Raw genomic sequence first — 22772 nt, 5'->3', positions numbered from 1 at the left:
CTCAGCAGCACCTGAAGCAGGCAGGAGTGGCAGAGGAGGGATGCCGGCTTCTAAAGGTAGCCACAGGGGATCGGGTTTGCGGGGGTCAGTTCGGGTGTGGGGAGAGGGGGAATCAGTGCTGGGGGGGAAGAAGTGGGATAGAAAAGGAGAGTGGGGGAGTAGTTTTAGGTGACAGGCAGCAGGTGGAGAGGCTGGCGACAGGGAAGTGGCAGCATTCGGGGGGGCGGCCGTCATATCTTAGGATAATAATTCTGCTCAGCGGATCGTACTCCACTGATCAGAATTATAGAATTGTTCAGCAGAGTCTGCTGAACAATTCTGCTATAAGTTCATAGTCATTGAAGTGACCATGAGCTTATAGGAGAGGGAGAAAGGAGGTCTTTATGGCGTACAGACCTGGCCAGCTGCAGGCAGTGCTGTAGATCTGTACACTGTATGGACCTTGCAGTAAAAGGGTTAAGTTACTGTGCACAGGGCAGTCCTGATAATCACAAACCTGTCTGGGTCCAGACGGGACACCATGCCCATACCCCTCCAGCACCATGTTGAGTAGGACAGATGGGTAAATATCAGCGGGTAATGCCAGAATCCTATTACATGAAGCAATATACTTCTTTGATTTATAATCATTCATCCTGTATAATAGACACACTTCTCTCCACACTGCATTGTACTCTATGGGGAGAGAAGTGTGATGCGGTATATGGACTCTTACCCAGTACACGGATCTCTGTAGAGGACATCAGATATCCTGGAGCACAGTGACACCAGACCTTATACACACAGGAGTCATCCTTCCTGGCATGTGTCAGCTTCCAGCAGCCGCTCCCTGTGTGCAGTTGCAGTCTGGAGTCATGAGATTTAGTGTGATTGTAATAACAGAGATTTTCCAGCAGTGTCCTATCCACCCCTCTGCATTCTCTGTACAGCTCCACAATAACATCATGTTGGGGACATTTCATATTACAGTCAGTGATGTCTGATCCGCTCTGTACATATACCGTTCCTGATGACACCGATATGATCAGCATACACAGGAGATCTGGGAAGAGAAAACATCAGAAATGTGAGCAGAACTTTCATAAACTCTCTAAATATCACTAATTACATGTAAAGAGTAGGTGTCATTAACGCTGCTCCAGGGGAGTCTGCTGGGATGAAAGTGAACATCCAAGCCAAGGTGCCGCCCTGCCACTGCTGCAGAAAATCATGGATGAATGGATGAGGAATTGGTTGCACTCCCGTAAGATGAAATTTAAAAAAAATGAGGAGAAAAATAAAAAGCACAGATGGTACAAGGCTTACAGCAGAGGAGAAAAGGTTGATGCGTTTCACACGACTTGCATACTTTGTCAAAACCATACACATGCAATCACAGACAAAATTTATATGAACATCTAGTCACATGATTACTAAATTATCAGCAATTCATTACAGATGTGCTGCCCCAGTGATTGAATGCATGTGTTCCGTTATTCCTTGTCTTTGAGACACTCACTCATTTCTATTCTCTATAAAAGAAATAAAAAAACAAAAATCAAAAACAAAAAAAAACAAAGAAAACCTCAAAGAGATACAGCTAAACTCCATAGAAGTATACACATCACCAACCCATATCATAGACATCTAGATGTATGATGTAAAGACATGAGTCTTGTCTGCAAAGTGGCAAAGATAAATGATGTTACATGTCATAAGTGTAGTAAATGCTAATTCCATGAGTTACTCATAAAAGTGGGTTAAATCCCACTCAAAGTTCAAACCGGCCGCTATTCTTGTACCCAAAGAAATATCCAAAACTCTTCACGTTTACCTAATATTCTGAAGTTATCCCCTCCTCTCCTTGGAGTACTAAAGCGGAGTTCCACCCAAAAGTTGAACCTCCTTCTATAAATACTGCTGACCCCCTGACATGCCACGTTTGGCATGTCATGTTTTGGGGCGGGGAGGGGGTACCTAGTATTGACAGGTACCCCCTCCCACTTCCACTTGGGCCACATAGATGGCTAGAGCGGAAGTTCTCCTCTCCCTCCCTGCAATCTTCTGGGACACGTCACAGGTCCCAGAAGATTGCCTGGCCAGTCACAACGCACAGCAAAAATGAGTGGAACTCCGCTTTAACGTTTCCTATACCTTGTATTTGTAACAGAGAGGAATCCCCACCATGAATACCATTAAAATGTTTCACCACATTGGTGTTCTGTCCTTTTTCAATGTCATATACATGATCATGCAAACGACCGCAAAGTCCCCTAGTTGTTCATCCACCATATTGTATTGCACACCTTACAAGTAATTAGGTAAATTACGTTCTTCGTGTTGCAGTTAATGAACGATTTGATTTTGAAATTCCTGTGGTTCGCAGTGAAGTTATCTGGTTACCTCTGATCTACCTAGGGCAGCATGGACAGTTTTTTGCTCCACATCCAAATATGCCCTTAAAATCTAACCGTGTTCCACTGTGATCTCAAGATTCAAAATCACAAGGGGAGAGAAGATTGGATAATGAAGGAGCTCGCCGGGACACAGTTTTGACCCTTTTCGACAGAATCTTTTCATAACATTAGTCCTCATATAGACTAGACATGTCGTTCGAAAACTCTAAACTATATGCCGTAGAGAAAATGGGAAAGTTTTCTAGATTGGATCTATGTCGCTTTTTATGTAGTACCCCCTTTCCTTGATGTTTTTTAAGCAATATCGATTGCTTTTTGGGTTATGTTGGTTTTATAACCCCTGGCACCAAACCCATCATAGATTATAGTTTATTTTCTTGTTGAAAATCCTTCTTCTCACTGCAGATCCTGCGCAACCTCAAGAATTGGCCCACTGGGATACCGCGGGTCACATGGTTGGGGTGCCCAGAAGCCACAAACAGGAGAGTGTTCTCTGACATTACATTGCCATCCCGATGAGAGAGAATTACATCAAGGAAAGGACCTGAAATGCTATCCATGTGCCCAGTAAACTGTAAATTCAAATTATTATTATTTAACCACTTAAGCCCCGGAGGATTTTGCAGCTTAAAGACAAGACCCCTTTTTTCAACTTGGCACTTGACTTTAACTGACAATTGCGCGGTCATGCAATGCTGTACCTAAACGAAATTTACGTCCTTTTTTTCCCACAAACAGAGCTTTCTTTTGGTGGTATTTGATCGCCTCTGCGCTTTTCATTTTTTGCGATATTAATAAAAAAAAGAGTGAAAATTTTGCAATAAAAATTACATTTTCAACTTTGTCTTTTAAAAAATATCCAATATACTCAATTTATGTCATTTTTTTTGGCCAAAATATATTTTAGCTACATGTCTTTGACAAAAAAAAAATCAATGAGCGTATTTTTATTGGTCTGCGCAAAAGTTATAGCGTCTACAAACTATGGTGTAAATACTGAAATTTACGAAGCTTTAATTTCTGACTGCCTATCTCATTTCATGAAGTGCTAAAATGGCAGGGCAGTACAACCCCCCCCCCCCCCCCCCAAATTACCACTTTTTGGAAAGTAGACATCCTAAGGAATGTTCTGAGAGGCATGTTGAGTTCATTGAATATTTCATTTTTTTGTCACAGGTGTTTGAAAAATGACTAAAAAAACATTTTTTTTTTTTTACACAAAGTTGTCATTGAAATGATATATTGCTCACTCATGCCATGGGTATATGTGTAATTACACTCCAAAATATATTTTGCTGCTTCTCCTGAATACAGGGATACCACATATGTGAGACTTTTTGGGAGCCTAGCTGTGTACGGGAGCCCGAAAACAAATCACCACCATCAGAATTTCAAAGGGCGTACATTTTTCATTGCATTTTCTCACTACCTCTAACGGTTTAGGAGGCCCTGAAATGTCAAGATACCACAAAACCCCCCCAAATGACCCCATTTTGGAAAGTAGACACCCCAAGCTGTTTGCTGAGAGGCATGGTATATTTTGCCACAAGTTTTGGGAAAATTACAATTTTTATTTTTTATTTTTACACAACGTTGTCACTAAAAGATAAATTTCTCACACATGACATGGGTATATGTGGAATGACACCCCAAAATACATTCTGCCGCTTCTCCTGAGTATGGGGATGCCCCATGTGTGAGACTTTTTGGGAGCCTAGCTGTGTACGGGACCGCAAAAGCCAATCAACACTCTCAGGTTTTCTAATGGCGTAAATTGTTCATGTCACCTCTGCACTACCTGTCACAGTTTCGGAGGCCCTAAAATTCCAAGATATCAAAAAAAAAAAACCCCAAATGACCCCATTTTGGAAAGTAGACACCCCAAGCTATTTGCTGAGAGGCATGGTGAATCCATGGAATATTTTATATTTTGACACAAGTTCTGGGAAATATATATATATATATATATATATATATATATTATATATATTTTTTTTTTTTACACAAAGTTGTCAGTAAATGATATATTGCTCACACATGCCATGGGTATATGTGAAATGACACCCCAAAATACATTCTGCTGCTTCTCCTGAGTACAGGGATACCCCATGTGTGAGACTTTTTTGCAGTCTAGCCGAGTACAGGACCCCGAAAACCAACCCCCGCTTTCAGGCTTTCCAAGGGCGTAAATTGTTGATTTCACTCCTGACTACCTATCACAGTTTTGGAGGCCATGAAATGCCAAGACAGCACAACCCCCCCCCCCCCCCAAATGACCCCTTTTTGGAAAGTAGACACCCTAAGCTATTTGCAGAGAGGCATGTTGAGTGTTTTGCAGATCTCACTTTTTGTCACAAAGTTTTGGAAATTGAAAAAGATAGGAAAAAAATGCATTTTCCTGTTTTTTCTTCATTTTCCAAAAAAAAATGAGAGCTGCAAAATACTCACCATGCCTCTCAGCAAATAGATTGGAGTGTCTACTTTGCAAAATGGTGTCATTTGGAGGGGGTTTGTGCCATCTTGGCTTTTTATGGACTTCAAAAGTGTGATAGGTAGTAAGGAGTGAGATCAACAATTTACGCCCTTAGAAAGCCAGAAGGTGCAGATTGGTTTTCCGGGTCCTGTAAGCGGCTAGACTGGCAAAAAGTCTCACACATGGGGTATCCCTGTACTCAGGAGAAGCAGCAGAATGTATTTTGGGGTGTCATTTCCCATATACCAATGGCCTGTGTGAGCAATATATCATTTACTGACAACTTTGTGTAAAAAAATAAAAATAAATAAATAAAAAATGTTTTCCCGAAACTTGTGGCAAAATATAAACTATTCCATGGACTCACCATGCTTCTCAGCCAATAGCTTGGAGTGTCTACTTTGCAAAATGGGGTCATTTGGGGGGGTTTTGTGCTATCTTGAAATTTCAGGGCCTCTGAAACTGTGACAGGTAGTCAGGGGTAAAATCAGCAATTTACGCCATTAGAAAACCTGAAGATGTGGACTGGTTGTCGGGGGCGCGTACACAGCTACGCTGCCAAAAAGTCTCACACATGGGGTATCCCTGTACTCAGGAGAAGCAGCAGAATGTATTTTGGGGTGTCATTTCACATATACCCATGGCATGCGTGAGCAATATATCATTTAGTGACAACTTTCTGTAAAAAAACAAAAAAAACAAAAAAAAAAAAGAATAATTTTCCCGAAACTTGTGGCAAAATATAAAATACTCCATGGACTCACCATGCCTCTCAGAAAATAGCTTTGGGTGTCTACTTTTCAAAAAGGGGTCATTTGGGGGGGTGTTTGAACTGTCCTGGCATTTTATGCTCAATCTTATCCACACATCACCCACTCTTCTAACCACTTGAAAATTTTTACTAGAAAATTACTTTGAACCCCCAAACATTATATATTTCTTTAAAGCAGAGGCCCTATACAATAAAATGGTGGATGTTGCAATTTTTTTTTTTCCACACGGTATTTGCGCACAGATTTTACAAACACAATTTTTGCGAAAAAAATACATTTTTTTTAATTTATTGCACAAATACACTATATAATTCCAATTTTTTTGGTAAAATTTAAAAGATGATCTTATGCCGAGTACATAGATACCACACATGACAAAAAAGTACGTACATTTTTAAAAACCTTTAAAAGTCTCTACAGGTTACCACTTTAGACTTACAGAGGAGGTCTACTGCACTCGATCTGGCGTTCGCGGCGATACCTCACATGCATGCTGCAATTGCGGTTTACATATGACACTAGACCAACGCTTGCGTGCGCCATTGCGCGCATGCACGGGGGAAAGGGGGGGGGGCTCGATTTTTTTTTTTTATTTTATTTTTTATTTTGCTTTTTTATGTTATTTTGACACCTTTCCTTTATTTTATTTTTTTCTAATCATTTTTATTGTTATCACAGTGAATTTAAATATCCCCTATGATAACAATCTGTAGTGACAGGTACTCTTTTTTAAACAAATTGGGGTCTTTTAGACTCTAGATCTCTCCTCTGACCTTAACGCATCTGACCACACCAAAATTGGTGTGATAAAATACTTTCCCAATTTCCCAATGGCCCTGTTTATTTCTGGCGAAACAGAAGTCATGAAATGCTCGTAGCTTCCGGTATCTTAGGCCATAGAGATGATTGGAGCCATTCTCATCTCCAATTAGCTCTATGGTTAGACAACTGAACCACCGGCTGCAGTCTCGGTTTAACCGGTGGGACAGGAGAGCCCGAGAAAAACCACGGAAGGCTGCGGAAGGCGGCGGTGGGGGGGGGGAGGCCCCTCCCACTGCATGTAAAAGCAGTCTAGCGGCCAATTACCTGCTAGGATTGCTTTTACATGTAAGCCGACCGCTGGCTGTAAAAAACTATACCAAGATGATGCCTAAATCTGCAGGCATCATCCTGGTATAACCACTCAAAGTCCAGCAACGTACCAGTACATTGCTGGTCCTTGTTTGGCATATAGGTTTTTTTTTTTTTCATGCAGCCTGTGGGCTGAACGGAAAAAAGAGAACCTATCAGAAATCAGCACAGGAATAATGCGTAGTATTACTCATCATTAACCGCCCAAACAACCACCCACTGAATTTAATGATGGGTATACACGACACTATCCACGTATACCAAAATAGGATTTTAATTGCAGTGCTGAAATCAGAAAATCACCACAGCTGCTATCAGCAAAGGTATCCATATATGCTGAGCGCAAACGCTGTTTGTGTCAGAATATATAAAATCAATGCGTGGTAGCCGACGAGTACCTGCAAGAGAAACAGGTCACAAAAGAATGAAAAAACAAACAAAGGACATTAAAAAAGTACAGTAGGAAGAGTAGAAGAACATATAAAATGACTGACAACAACAGTTTTTGGATCCTTTTATTTTTCTTTCTAACTGTTCCTTGATTTCTTGATTTGGGACTGCGATCTTCCAGCTTGAGTCTCTCAAAATGTCGATGGACATCCAACATTTTTCGAGACCCTGTGTTTGTGTGCCCTACACTGTGTCGTGCTGTACCCTATGCTAATACTCCACTAGTGCAGTGGTTCTCAATTCCGGTCCTCGGGACCCACTAACAGGCCAGATTTTAAGTATTACCTTGGGGGATGCAGACTAGAATACTGCAATCACTGAGCAGCAAATGAGATCACCTGTGATGTAATTTAGTTATCTTGCAAACCTGGCCTGTTGGTGGGTCCCGAGGACCGGAGTTGAGAACCACTGCACTAGTGTATGGTAGCGCTCGAAACATTCCCCGATGCAGAGACCAGGTTGGTCAGGACATTTGGGACAATAATAGCGGGTGTCACTCCTACATCCGCGCCTGCTACAGACACGACATCTTCTTTGGGGGTGTCTTTGGGTAGGGGTACTCGGGAGGACATAAGGAAAATGTCTCTCATGCAGCCGGCTCACTGCATCTGGAAGGGGAAGTTGGGCAGGCATGCCTCCTGGGTACAGGTAGGCAAGGATGATCGCTTCCTGGAATTCCCGTAAGGATCCAGTTCGTCCTGACGCCCTGTATAGGACAAAGGCGTTCAGCATAGCCAATTGGTAAAGGTAAACAGACACTTTTTTGTACCAGCGTCTGGCTTTACGGGCAACTAAATACGGCACCAAAAGCTGGTCGTTAAGGTCCACCCCTCCCATATTAAGGTTATATTCGTGGACACAGAGGGGTTTCTCCATAACGCCAGTTGCTGTAGGGATTTGGATCGTCGTGTCTGCGTGAAGGGAGGACAGAACATAAACATCCCGTGTATCCTTCCACTTCACCGCAAGCAATTTGTCCGTTTTCAAGCAGGCTCTCGCCCCCCGACTAAGACGGGAATTTACAAGCCGTTGGGGGAAGCCCCGGCGATTAGGTCGCACGGTGCCACATGCGCCAATTTGTAATTCGAGCAGGTGACTAAATAGTGGCACGCTTGTGTAAAAGTTGTCCACGTACAAATGGTACCCCTTTCCAGGTAAGGGTGACACCAAGTCCCAAACAATCTTACCGCTGCTCCCTATGTAGTCTGGGCAGTTGGGGGGCTCCACACAGCTATCTTCTCCCTCATAGACCCGGAAGCTAACTGTATAGCCTGTGGCCCTGTCACACAATTTATACAGTTTGACCCCGTACTTGGCATGCTTGCTGGGGAGGTACTGTTTCATAGCAAGGCGGCCAGTAAATTTAATCAGGGACTCGTCAACGCAGACAACTTGTTCGGGGGTAAACAAGGCTGCAAACCGCTGATTGAAGTGTTCTACGATGGGCCGAATTTTGTGGAGCCGATCATATTCAGGGTCTCCCCGAGGACAACAGATTTCATTGTCGCTGAAATGCATAAATCGCAGAATCTGCTCATATCTCGCCCTGGACATGGAGGCAGAGTACATGTGCATATGGTGAACTGGGCTAGTGGACCAATATAGCCGCAATTCACTCTGTTTAGTTATGCCCATGTGGAGGGAAAGGCCCAGAAAGATTTTAAAAATCGGAAACCGTTACAGGTTTCTAGCCGAATGGTCTGGCAAGGGGCGAATTTGGGTTGGCGGCGATGAATTGTCGTGCATATAAATTTGATTGATCCACAATAGATCTGTAAAGATCTTCCGTGAAGAACAGCTCAAAAAAGTTCAGGGGCGTAAAACCAGCTGTCTCCACATGGATTCCAGGTTGGGCAGTGAATGAGGGAAGTACTGGCGCTGTAGAATCAGTGGGTTGCCAATTGGGATATGCCAGCACATCAGGGAGGGCACTATGGGCTCTACGGGCCTGTCTTCGAATACGCGGTGGTTGCGGGCCACTACTCGTGCTAGCCACCGCACCAGCTTCAACTGCACTTAGGGGACTCGCCACGTCACCAGGTGTTACTGCAGTGCTGGTTGTACTAGGTCCAGGGTGTACTAGGCCGCTGGCGCTTGCCAGGTCGCCAGAAAAATGAGCGGCACTAGTACCGACACTCTGCTCCATACGAGCACCCTGCAATTCCTGCATCTCAACAACTCCAGAATGGGGTCAGGTACGCCTGGGTCTAACAGGGACCCATCTGTCGCCGGAGCTATCTGTCAAGGAGCTGCTGCTGTCATCCAGTTCATATACTGACACTAATTCTGTCAGTGTAGCTTCCCCATCGCTATCATCTGACACGGCCAGTATATTATAAGCCTCTTCACCACTGTACAAACGTTTGGACATTTTGGTAACTAAATTTACCGGTACAGTAGTGCGACTCACAGGTAATAAAAGCACCTGGTTGTCAAGGACTATTTCAAGCGCTACCAAAAAAACTGCTAATGCTAGCAGGGATCAGGCCTTACTCTGCTAACACAGCGGTTTTGTGTGTTGTGTTTTTTTGTAAGTGACAGTAATCTATTGATTACTACACTTGCCTGGGTGGGGTGGGCTGAGAAGAGGGGTTAAACGCAGGCGCTGGCAGGAATCAGTGCTGACTGTGTAAACACCGCGTTTTGGGAACCCTAAACTATGGGGGCGCTAGTATAGTTCTGATCAGATCAGATATTGATCTGTTCAAACACTATACTAGTAATGGAAGTGTATGTGTGCGTATGTGTGTGTGTGTGTGTGTGTGTGTGTGTGGTAATCAAGGGGTTATTTCTAACTATGCACCGGGGATCTGCGCTTTTTTTAGACTGACACTAACACTAGCTAATGTCACCTGTGTCACTAATAATAGTGATCAGAAAAAAAAAAAAACCTGTACACTATAAAAGTGACACTGTGACAAGGCACAGAAAGGGTTAACTGGGGGGGGGGGAATCAGGGGGGGTTAAATCTTTATGGGGGGGTGGCGGGGACCCTAAACCTCCTTTGGGATAGAAACTAACTTGCTAGCGCAACCTCAAGTCACAATCACACTAATACAAAATACAGTAAAAACAGTATATTATGTGTGTATTAGTGTGCAATGTGACAGGGGGAAGGGGCTGTTAACTGGATGTGATCAGGGGGTTAAATCTTTATTGGGAGGGGTGGCGGGTATCCTAAGAATAAAAAGGAATGACCGCAAGCGCTAAAACTGGTCACAAGTCACACTTATACGGGTATATAGAAAATGCTATATACTGTATACAGTGTGTGTTGTAACAGGGGGTGTAGGGGTGATCAGGGGGTTAAATCTTTATTGGGGGGTGGCGGGGACCCTAAACCTCCTTGGGACAGAAACTAACTTGCTAGCGCTAATTCAGGTCACAAACACACTAATACAAAATACAGAAAAACAGTATATTACATTTGTATTAGGGTGTAATGTGACAGGGGGGAAGGGGTTAACTGGGGGTGATCAGGGGGTTAAATCTTTATTGGGGGTGGTCGGGTATTTTAGGTGAAAAAGGGGGGGGGGTCGCAAGCGCTACACCTGGTCACAAATCACACTTATACAGGTATATAGGAAAATACTATATGCTGTATACAGTGTGTGTTGTGACAGGGGGTGTAGGGGTTAACTGGGGGGGCGATCGGGGGTTAAATGTGCCTAAGTGTACAAGTGTATGCTTGGTGCAGTACTTACAGTTTAGGGCTGAAACAACTAATCAACAAAATCCATAATAATCGATAATGACAATCGTTGTCAAAGATTGTCATTATCGATTAGTTGATCCTCCGATTAGTTGCGCTGCATTCCTGACTTTAGCTGCCTTTCTCCTCTGTGAAGCCGTTGGCTGCACTTGCTGTCTCTCACTGCTCGGCAGTTCCGTGACCTCCCCCTCCCTCCTCCTTTCCTCTCCGCCCTTTCCTCTCTGCCCATTTCCTGACGTCAGTGAGGGAGTCAGTGAGTCAGATCGAGGGAGAGAACTAGAAGCAGCAGCATGTGAGTGCCGAGATTACAGTGCTACAGTCACAGTGTCCTGTGACTCCTGTCCATGCAATTCAGCCCTGCCAAACAATAAAAAGCTTATCCAGATAAGAGTTAATATTCCTTATAATGTGCAATATTATAATAGAAAAATAAGTGATTAAAAACATCCATATAGCACATATAGGGGGTCTTTCTATGCTCCCTATTTCATATCTATGGCTGACATGGATGTTTTTATTCACTTATTTTTCTATTATAATATTGCACCTTATAAGGAATATTAACTCTTATCTAGATAAGTGTTTATTATATTTACAGTATATAGGAGCTTAATTTAAAAAAAAAAAAAGTTTTGGTATAAGGCTCGGTTTACACTTGTGCGATGCGGGAAGGCTGCGAATTTGCAGCGTGTTCCCGCATCGCATCCGCACACCTGGGAGTTCACACTGCCATATGCGATACGCAGGGAGTGTCAATTAAAAGTTAACGACACCCCCAGTTTGATTGAATATCGCAGTGCGATTTGCAAGTATGCACAGAATCGGATCGCACAAGTGTGAACCACTGTGCGATCCGATTTTGATGAGGCTCAAAAAATGCCTCATGTGCGTCTTTGGTGCGGATGCAGTGCGAATTCAGCCATACAAAGTGTATGGCTGAAATTCGCACCGCACATGCGATCTCCGCAGCCGCACAAGTGTGAACCGCCACTCAAAGTACTGGGAGCATTACGTGCCCTGCAAATGTTACTTGATTTTATTCCCACACAATGCCCCATCACTGGTGTTGCCAGGGGGGGTGGAAACAATGTCCCATCACTGGTGTTGCCAGGGGGGGTGGAAACAATGTCCCATCACTGGTGTTGCCAGGGGGGGGGTGGAAACAATGCCCCATCACTGGTGTTGCCGGGGGGGGGGAACAGTGCCCCATCACTGGTGTTGAAAAAAAAGGCATATTGAGTTTTTTTATGATTTTATCCGATTAATCGAAAAAATAATTGGCAACTAATCGATTATGAAAATAATTGTTAGTTGCAGCCCTATTACAGTTAGGCCCCTTTCACACACTCCGCCCAGTTGGACAGAGTCCGTTTTTCTCAGCGGGGGATCGAGCCGCAGCTCCCCCGCTGAGCAGCAGGAGGACAACTGTGTCTCTGTGCTGTGTGCGGAGACACAGCTGTCAGTTCCCCATGCATCTCTATGGGGGAAATCGAATGGGAACGGACCGTCGGTCCATTCTCATCCGATCCGATCCGCTGGACGGATGGAAAATAGGGCTTCCATCCGTCCAGATTTGACGGATCGGATGTCAGCGGACATTTCTCCACTGACATCCAATGCCCCATAGAGATGCATGGGGGGACCGTTCAGATCCGCCAAAAAAACGGACAGGCGGATCTGAACGGTCCGCCTGTGTGAAAGGGGCCTAAGATGTGCTCTCCTCTCACGCTGAATCCAAAAACGATCATGGAGAGGAGGGCAGGTCTTTTCTGAGCCTGTGCTTACATTTCACAGGCTCAGAAGAGAATCTGATTGGGCAGGACCGATCAACAGGTCCAGGCCAAAAATGACTGGTCTGGACCTGATGACTGATCGGTTCTGAACCCAATCGAGTGATCGGCGGGACTGTGGGAGCGTGCGTGCGCCAGAGCGGCTATGGCTAGGGACGTACCGGTACGTCACTTTACCTGGCCGGGGCTGACCGCTGCAGTATATGTACTTGCGGCGGTCGCCAAGTGGTTAAGGGGTTAAAACATTCCGGAACTGAAGTGGTTAAGTGTTGTGTAATAACCACCATTTTATTCTCCGGGGTCTCTGCTGTCAGAAAATAAATACTTTTGTGTTCTTTACGTGTTTCTATAAAAATCTGGATTTTACCGCGTGCAGAAATGAAGGAAATCTCCCTGGTTTAGTAGATAAGGGGATATAAAATGTAAAATCGGCTTCTCCTGTAATAAGGGGGGGGGGGGGGCACCAGGAAGACTTCCATCCCCTCCCCCTACATTCTCCTCTATTATTTCTTGTAAGGATATAAATAGATACATTGTATCACACCGAACACTCTGCAGCCAATCAGAACAAGACACAGCCCGCACTCTGCACACGGCATAGGAGGCGGAACAATAAACATGGGCGGGGCTTGGATTGTAGAGCTGTTGATAGGCTGATTACATGAAAGATGTTAGACGAGACACGGACGTCGGAGAGAGGATCCGGGGATCTGTACGGTGCGGCGGAGTACAGAGAGGATCCGGGGATCTGTACGGGATGTGATGAGCGGATAGCGGAGGTGTGGGGTGAGAAGAGCGGGGAGTGGCGGGAGGATTATAACTGCGACTCTACAGAAAACACATCGGAGGAACCCACTGACTTCACCTTCCCGGAGCCGTGTGTTTATACTGCCACCTCATGGCCGGAGAGCACATTGCAGTTCTGTTAACCTTCTGTGTATGTGCTGCCACCTATGGAGGAGGAGGGAACTGCAGTCCCCGGATCTGTGTGTGCTGCCACCTATGGATGACAAGGGAACTGCAGTCCCCGGATCTGTGTGTGCTGCCACCTATGGATGACAAGGGAACTGCAGTCCCCGGATCTGTGTGTGCTGCCACCTATGGATGACAAGGGAACTGCAGTCCCCGGATCTGTGTGTGCTGCCACCTATGGATGACAAGGGAACTGCAGTCCCTGGATCTGTGTGTGCTGCCATTCTATGGAGGAGGGAACTGCAGATCTGTGTACAGACGGTGATTGGTCAGATTTCTCTCCTCTGTTGTTGATCGGTGAAGGTATTCCAGGATTTATCTGATGTTTCTGGTTTACATTTTCCCCATCTGGAAAGGGGGGGGGGGTAGTAGCTGCTGTGAATTGTAACCAAACCTAGAAGCTGATTGGTTGGTGGAGATTTGTGTGTTATTTCTCATTCTCTGCATAGGAATAATCCATCAGTGATCCAATGTAATCAATTCCATTACCCCCCCCCCCATCCCCTCATCAATATCACTGACCCCCTCTTCCCCGATATGACAATGTGCACTCACCCCCATACACAGGAGAAGTCGGTGGACAGATCATGGCTCGGTGTCCGGGCTCTGCACTGCAGACGCTGTGTCTGAATGATATTCGGTTCTGTGCAACTCCAGAGAACAAACCAGCGCTGTGTGATCAGCTCCCGATCAGCTCCCCGTCCCCTCCCCTCCCCTCTCCTCCTCCCCTCTCCAAAACCGAAAGTAAACTCCTTCTTCTTCTGCAATCTCTGCCAAGGAGGGGGGGATGTCTGTATATGGGGGAGGGATGTCTGTATATGGGGGGGATGTCTGTATATGGGTGAGATGTCTGTATATGGGGGGGATGTCTGTATATGGGTGAGATGTCTGTATATGGGGGGGATGTCTGTATATGGGGGAGGGATGTCTGTATATGGGGGGGATGTCTGTATATGGGGGAGATGTCTGTATATGGGGGAGATGTCTGTATATGGGGGAGATGTCTGTATATGGGGGGGATGTCTGTATATGGGGGGGATGTCTGTATATGGGTGAGATGTCTGTATATGGGGGGGATGTCTGTATATGGGGGAGGGATGTCTGTATATGGGGGAGGGATGTCTGTATATGGGGGAGGGATGTCTGTATATGGGGGGGATGTCTGTATATGGGGGAGATGTCTGTATATGGGGGAGATGTCTGTATATGGGGGAGATGTCTGTATATGGGGGGGATGTCTGTATATGGGGGAGATGTCTGTATATGGGGGGGGATGTCTGTATATGGGGGAGATGTCTGTATATGGGGGAGGGATGTCTGTATATGGGGGGGATGTCTGTATATGGGGGGGGATGTCTGTATATGGGGGGGGATGTCTGTATATGGGGGGGGATGTCTGTATATGGGGGGGATGTCTGTATATGGGGGGGATGTCTGTATATGGGGGGGATGTCTGTATATGGGGGGGATGTCTGTATATGGGTGGGGAGGATGTCTGTAGCTGTATATGGGGGGGAGATGTCTGTATATGGGGGGGGGGGAGATGTCTGTATATGGGGGGGGGGATGTCTGTATATGGGGGGGGGGGGAAGATGTCTGTATATGGGGGGATGTCTGTATATGGGGGGGGGGATGTCTGTATATGGGGGGGATGTCTGTATATGGGGGGGGATGTCTGTATATGGGGGAGATGTCTGTATATGGGGGGGATGTCTGTATATGGGGGAGATGTCTGTATATGGGGGAGGGATGTCTGTATATGGGGGAGATGTCTGTATATGGGGGGGGATGTCTGTATATGGGGGGGATGTCTGTATATGGGGGGGATGTCTGTATATGGGGGGGGATGTCTGTATATGGGGGGGATGTCTGTATATGGGGGGGATGTCTGTATATGGGGGGGATGTCTGTATATGGGGGGGATGTCTGTATATGGGTGGGGAGGATGTCTGTATATGGGTGGGGAGGATGTCTGTAGCTGTATATGGGGGGGAGATGTCTGTATATGGGGGGGGGGAGATGTCTGTATATGGGGGGGGATGTCTGTATATGGGGGGGGGGGGAAGATGTCTGTATATGGGGGGATGTCTGTATATGGGGGGGGGGATGTCTGTATATGGGGGGGATGTCTGTATATGGGGGAGGGATGTCTGTATATGGGGGAGATGTCTGTATATGGGGGGGATGTCTGTATATGGGGGGGATGTCTGTATATGGGGGGGATGTCTGTATATGGGTGGGGAGGATGTCTGTAGCTGTATATGGGGGGGAGATGTCTGTATATGGGGGGGGGGAGATGTCTGTATATGGGGGGGGGGATGTCTGTATATGGGGGGGGGGGGAAGATGTCTGTATATGGGGGGATGTCTGTATATGGGGGGGGGGATGTCTGTATATGGGGGGGATGTCTGTATATGGGGGAGGGATGTCTGTATATGGGGGAGATGTCTGTATATGGGGGAGATGTCTGTATATGGGGGGGATGTCTGTATATGGGGGAGATGTCTGTATATGGGGGGGGATGTCTGTATATGGGGGGGATGTCTGTATATGGGGGGGATGTCTGTATATGGGGGGGATGTCTGTATATGGGGGGGGATGTCTGTATATGGGGGGGATGTCTGTATATGGGGGGGGGGGGATGTCTGTATATGGGGGGGGGGAGATGTCTGTATATGGGGGGGGAGGATGTCTGTAGCTGTGTATGGGGGGGGAGGATGTCTGTAATTATATATGGGAGGGACGTCTGTAGCTGTATATGGGGGGAGGGACGTCTGTAGCTCTATATGGGGGGAGGATGTCTGTAGCTCTATATGGGGGGGAGGGGGAATGTCCCTCGCTGTGTTTTCTGGGGGGATGTCCCTCGCTCTGTATGGGGGGGGGGATGTCCTTCGCCCTGTATGGGGGGGGGTGTCCTTCGCCCTGTATGGCGGGGGGGATGTCCCTCGCTGTGTATGGCGGGGGGGATGTCCCTTGCTGTGTATGGGGGGGATGTCCCTCGCTGTGTATGGGGGTGGGGGATGTCCCTCGCTGTGTATGGGGGTAGGGGATGTCCCTCGCTGTGTATGGGGGGGGGGTGTCCTTCGCTGTGTATGGGGGGGGATGTCCCTCGCTGTGTATGGGGGGGGGGTGTCCTTCGCTGTGTATGGGGGGGGATGTCCCTCGCTGTGTATGGGGGGGGGGTGTCCTTCGCTGTGTATGGGGGGGGATGTCCCTCGCTGTGTATGGGGGGGGGTGTCCTTCGCTGTGTATGGGGGGGGGGATGTCCCTCGCTGTGTGTGGGGGGGGGGATGTCCCTCGCTGTGTATGGGGGGGGGGGGATGTCCCTCGCTGTGTATGGGGGGGGGGGATGTCCCTCGCTGTGTATGGGGGGGGGGGGGTGTCCGCTGTGTATGGGGGGATGTCCCTTGCTGTGTATGGGGGGGGATGTCCCTCGCTGTGTATCGGGGCTGTGTATGGGGGGGGGTGTCCCTCGCTGTGTATGGGGGGGGGATGTCCCTCGCTGTATATGGGGGGATGTCCCTCGCTGTGTATGGGGGGGGGATGTCCCTCGCTGTATATGGGGGGATGTCCCTCGCTGTGTATGGGGGGGGGATGTCCCTCGCTGTGTATGGGGGGGGGATGTCCCTCGCTGTATATGGGGGGGGATGTCCCTCGCTGTGTATGGGGGGGGATGTCCCTCGCTGTGTATGGGGGAGATGTCCCTCGCTGTGTATGGGGGAGATGTCTCTTGGGGGGTGTCTCTGTGTGTCTCTCTCTCTGTGGCTGTATGTGTGTAATATATATATTTCTATCAGTGTTGATTCATCCTGTTTTTGTATTGTTTCCTTCCTCTTATTTATATCAGTGTTGATTGGTGGACTGACTGTATGGGAAGGAAACAATTGAACTTCTTTTGGAGGGGGGGGGGGGTTATTGGGTTGAGGTTCGGTGTCATGTAAATGTGTAGCAATAACCAGATTGGAGCAAGGGGCTATTTGGCTGAAGGGGGGGGGGGGGATTTGAAGGGTTTAAAATTGGTCACAAACTGGTTTTGGGCAGAAAAACTAACTTTGTCCTTTTTGCAGAACTGCAGTGAAGCTGAGAAGATTGAAGGATGGCGGCCAGAAACGGGAAGATTCCAAAGAGATCCCTGGATGGGTGAAAGTGTGGAAGAATGGTGGTCAGAAGAAGGGAGGGAAGAAGATGACAGCTGAGAGATCGGGAAACCCTCTCCTACCTCCCTTTCTCTCACTCCTCTCTATCCTCCTCTGCGTCGGTTCTGGCTCAGTCCCATGCTCCTCCTGGGTCTGTTCTGGCTCAGTCCCATGCTCCTCCTGGGTCGGTTCTGGCTCAGTCCCATGCTCCTCTGGGTCGGTTCTGGCTCAGTCCCATGCTCCTCTGGGTCGGTTCTGGCTCAGTCCCATGCTCCTCTGGGTCGGTTCTGGCTCAGTCCCATGCTCCTCTGGGTCGGTTCTGGCTCAGTCCCATGCTCCTCTGGGTCGGTTCTGGCTCAGTCCCATGCTCCTCTGGGTCGGTTCTGGCTCAGTCCCATGCTCCTCTGGGTCGGTTCTGGCTCAGTCCCATGCTCCTCTGGGTCGGTTCTGGCTCAGTCCCATGCTCTTCTGGCTCAGTCCCATGCTCCTCCTGGGTCTGTTCTGGCTCAGTCCCATGCTCCTCCTGGGTCTGTTCTGGCTCAGTCCCATGCTCCTCCTGGGTCTGTTCTGGCTCAGTCCCATGCTCCTCCTGGGTCGGTTCTGGCTCAGTCCCATGCTCCTCTGTCTATCCAGTGCTATTTCCCCCTGGGGCTGGTGCTATTTATGCTTATCCTGTAGTATTGATGGGGAACTTGCCGGCAGCTGGGGGCCGGGAATGGGGGTGGAGGGGTGGGATATAGAGGTTGGTGAGGGGTGGAGGGGTGGGATATAGAGGTTGGTGGGGGTTGAGGGGTGGGATATAGAGGTTGGTGGGGGGTGAGGGGTGGGATATAGAGGTTGGTGGGGGGGTGAGGGGTGGGATATAGAGGTTGGTTGGGGTTGAGGGGTGGGATATAGAGGTTGGTGGGGGGTGGAGGGGTGGGATATAGAGGTTGGTGGGGGGTGGAGGGGTGGGATATAGAGGTTGGTGGGGGGTGGAGGGGTGGGATATAGAGGTTGGTGGCGTTGAGGGGTGGGATATAGAGGTTGGTGGGGGGTGAGGGGTGGGATATAGAGGTTGGTGAGGGGTGGGATATAGAGGTTGGTGGGGGGTGAGGGGTGGGATATAGAGGTTGGTGGGGGATGAGCGGTGGGATATAGAGGTTGGCGAGGGGTGGGATATAGAGGTTGGTGGAGGGTGAGGGGTGGGATATAGAGGTTGGTGGGGGTTGAGGGGTGGGATATAGAGGTTGGTGGAGGGGTGGGATATAGAGGTTGGTGGGGTTGAGGGGTGGGATATAGAGGTTGGTTGGGGGTGAGGGGTGGGATATAGAGGTTGGTGGGGGGTGAGGGGTGGGATATAGAGGTTGGTGGGGGTTGAGGGGTGGGATATAGAGGTTGGTGGAGGGGTGGGATATAGAGGTTGGTGGGGTTGAGGGGTGGGATATAGAGGTTGGTGGGGTTGAGGGGTGGGATATAGAGGTTGGTTGGGGGTGAGGGGTGGGATATAGAGGTTGGTGAGGGGTGGGATATAGAGGTTGGTGGGGGGTGAGGGGTGGGATATAGAGGTTGGTGGGGGGTGGAGGGGTGGGATATAGAGGTTGGTGGGGGGTGAGGGGTGGGATATAGAGGTTGGTGGGGGGTGGAGGGGTGGGATATAGAGGTTGGTGGGGGGTGAGGGGTGGGATATAGAGGTTGGTGGGGGATGAGCGGTGGGATATAGAGGTTGGCGAGAGGTGGGATATAGAGGTTGGTGGGGGGTGAGGGGTGGGATATAGAGGTTGGTGGGGGTTGAGGGGTGGGATATAGAGGTTGGTGGAGGGGTGGGATATAGAGGTGGGTGAGGGGTGGGATATAGAGGTTGGTGGGGTTGAGGGGTGGGATATAGAGGTTGGTTGGGGGTGAGGGGTGGGATATAGAGGTTGGTGAGGGGTGGGATATAGAGGTTGGTGGGGGGTGAGGGGTGGGATATAGAGGTTGGTGAGGGGTGGGATATAGAGGTTGGTGGGGGTGGAGGGGTGGGATATAGAGGTTGGTGGGGGGTGAGGGGTGGGATATAGAGGTTGGTGAGGGGTGGGATATAGAGGTTGGTGGGGGGTGAGGGGTGGGATATAGAGGTTGGTGAGGGGTGGGATATAGAGGTTGGTGGGGGGTGAGGGGTGGGATATAGAGGTTGGTGGGGGGTGGAGGGGTGGGATATAGAGGTTGGTGGGGGGTGAGGGGTGGGATATAGAGGTTGGTGAGGGGTGGGATATAGAGGTTGGTGGGGGGTGAGGGGTGGGATATAGAGGGGGGTGGAGGGGTGGGATATAGAGGTTGGTGAGGGGTGGGATATAGAGGTTGGTGGGGGTGGAGGGGTGGGATATAGAGGTGGGTGAGGGGTGGGATATAGAGGTTGGTGGGGGTGAGGGGTGGGATATAGAGGTTGGTGGGGGTTGAGGGGTGGGATATAGAGGTGGGTGAGGGGTGGGTTATAGAGGTTGGTTGGGGGTGAGGGGTGGGATATAGAGGTTGGTTGGGGGTGAGGGGTGGGATATAGTGGTTGGTGGGGGTGAGGGGTGGGATATAGAGGTTGGTGGGGGGTGGAGGGGTGGGATATAGAGGTTGGTGAGGGGTGGGATATAGAGGTTGGTGGGGTTGAGGGGTGGGATATAGAGGTTGGTGGGGGGTGAGGGGTGGGATATAGAGGTTGGTGGGGGGTGAGGGGTGGGATATAGAGGTTGGTGGGGGGTGAGGGGTGGGATATAGAGGTTGGTGGGGGGTGAGGGGTGGGATATAGAGGTTGGTGGGGGGTGAGCGGTGGGATATAGAGGTTGGTGGGGGGTGAGGGGTGGGATATAGAGGGGGGTGGAGGGGTGGGATATAGAGGTTGGTGAGGGGTGGGATATAGAGGTTGGTGGAGGGGTGGGATATAGAGGTTGGTGGGGGTTGAGGGGTGGGATATAGAGGTTGGTGGGGGTTGAGGGGTGGGATATAGAGGTGGGTGAGGGGTGGGATATAGAGGTGGTGAGGGGTGGGTTATAGAGGTTGGTTGGGGTTGAGGGGTGGGATATAGAGGTTGGTTGGGGTTGAGGGGTGGGATATAGAGGTGGGTGAGGGGTGGGATATAGAGGTTGGTGGGGGTGGGATATAGAGGTTGGTGGGGGGTGGGGGTGGGATATAGAGGTTGGTGGGGGGTGGGGGTGGATATAGAGGTTGGTGGGGGGTGAGGGTGGGATATAGGGTGGTGGGGGGTGAGCGGTGGGTTAGAGGGTGGGTGGGGGTGGGATATAGTGGTTGGTGGGGGGTGAGGGGTGGGATATAGAGGTTGGTGGGGGTGTGAGCGGTGGGATTTAGAGGTTGGGTGAGGGGTGGATTAGAGGTGGTGGGGGGTGAGGGGTGGGATATAGAGGTTGGTGGGGAGGTGAGGGGTGGGATATAGAGGTTGGTGAGGGGTGGGATATAGAGGTTGGTGAGGGGTGGGATATAGAGGTTGGTGGGGGTGAGGGGTGGGATATAGAGGTTGGTGAGGGGTGGGATATAGAGGTTGGTGGGGGTGGGGGGGATTAGGGTGGTGGTGGTGGGGGTGGGGGTGGGTTTGTGGGGGGGTGGAGGGGGGGGTATTGTGGTTGGTGTGGGGGGGTGGGTATAGAGGTTGGTGGGGGGTGGGTATAGAGGTTGGTGGGGGTTGAGGGGTGGGTTAGAGGTTGGTGGGGGTGTGGGGTGGGTATAGAGGGGGGTGGAGGGGTGGGATTTAGAGGTTGGTGGGGGTGGGTTTTGTGGTTGGTGGGGGGTGGTGGGGTGGGATATAGTGGTTGGTGGGGGTTGAGGGGTGGGATTTGAGGTTGGTGGGGGTTGTGGGGGTGGGATTTGTGGTGGGTGAGGGGTGGGATTAGAGGTTGGTTGGGGTTGTGGGGTGGGTTAGTGGTTGGTGGGGGTTGAGGGGTGGATATAGTGGTTGGTTGGGGTGAGGGGTGGGTGTTGAGGTTGGTTGTGGGGTGGGAGTTTGAGGTTGGTGGGGGGTGAGGGGTGGGTTTGGGTGGGTGGGGTTGAGGGGTGGGTTTGGGTGGGTGAGGGGTGGGATATTGAGGTTGGGGGGGGGGGTGTGGGTGGATATAGTGGTGGGTGGGGGGTGTGAGGTGGGTTTTGAGGTTGGTGGGGGTGTGGGGGTGGGATATAGAGGTTGGTGGGGGGTGAGGGTGGGATATAGAGGTTGGTGGGGGGTGAGGGGTGGGATATAGAGGTTGGTGGGGGATGAGCGGTGGGATATAGAGGTTGCGAGGGGTGGGATATAGAGGTTGGTGGGGGTGAGGGGTGGGATATAGAGGTTGGTGGGGGTTGAGGGGTGGGATATAGAGGTTGGTGGAGGGGTGGGATATAGAGGTGGGGTGAGGGGTGGGATATAGAGGTTGGTGGGGTTGAGGGGTGGGATATAGAGGTGGTTGGGGTGAGGGGTGGGATAGAGGTTGGTGAGGGGTGGGATATAGAGGTTGGTGGGGGGTGGTGGGGGTGGGATATAGAGGTTGGTGGGGGGTGGAGGGGTGGGATATAGAGGTTGGTGGGGGGTGAGGGGTGGGATATAGAGGTGGTGAGGGGTGGGATATAGAGGTGGTGGGGGGTGAGGGGTGGGATATAGAGGTTGGTGAGGGGTGGGATATAGAGGTTGGTGGGGGTGAGGGGTGGGATTTAGAGGTTGGTGGGGGGTGAGGGGTGGGATATAGAGGTTGGTGGGGGGTGGAGGGGTGGGATATAGAGGTTGGTGGGGGGTGAGGGGTGGGATATAGAGGTTGGTGAGGGGTGGGATATAGAGGTTGGTGGGGGGTGAGGGGTGGGATAGAGGGGGGTGGTGGGGTGGGTATAGAGGTTGGTGAGGGGTGGGATATAGAGGTTGGTGGGGGGTGAGGGGTGGGATATAGAGGTTGGTGGGGGGTGAGGGGTGGGATATAGAAGGGGGTGGAGGGGTGGGATATAGAGGGGGGTG

At 49.6% G+C, this 22772-nt stretch overlaps 1 protein-coding gene across 1 annotated transcript in view; it reads right to left on the bottom strand.

Annotated features, from left to right (window-relative positions):
* Positions 1-14289, bottom strand: part of LOC309543549 (uncharacterized protein) — a gene marked incomplete at its 3' end in the record, with an annotated part of 39362 nt that extends 25073 nt beyond the window's left edge. The window contains exons 1-2 of the mRNA XM_082276021.1: positions 14253-14289; positions 716-1042 (exon numbers count right to left, since the gene is read on the bottom strand). Of these exons, the coding sequence (XP_082132147.1) occupies positions 716-1042; positions 14253-14286 (361 nt within the window). The 5' untranslated portion in view covers positions 14287-14289. The remainder of the gene's footprint in view (positions 1-715; positions 1043-14252) is intronic.
* Positions 14290-22772: the final 8483 nt, after the last annotated feature.

The sequence above is a fragment of the Pelophylax lessonae genome (assembly GCF_965119305.1).
Source record: "Pelophylax lessonae genome assembly, contig: HAP1_SCAFFOLD_195, whole genome shotgun sequence".
NCBI classification, from domain to species: domain Eukaryota; kingdom Metazoa; phylum Chordata; class Amphibia; order Anura; family Ranidae; genus Pelophylax; species Pelophylax lessonae.
The sequence above is the reverse complement of the archived record's forward strand: the minus strand, read 5'-3'. Positions and strand labels throughout refer to the sequence as shown.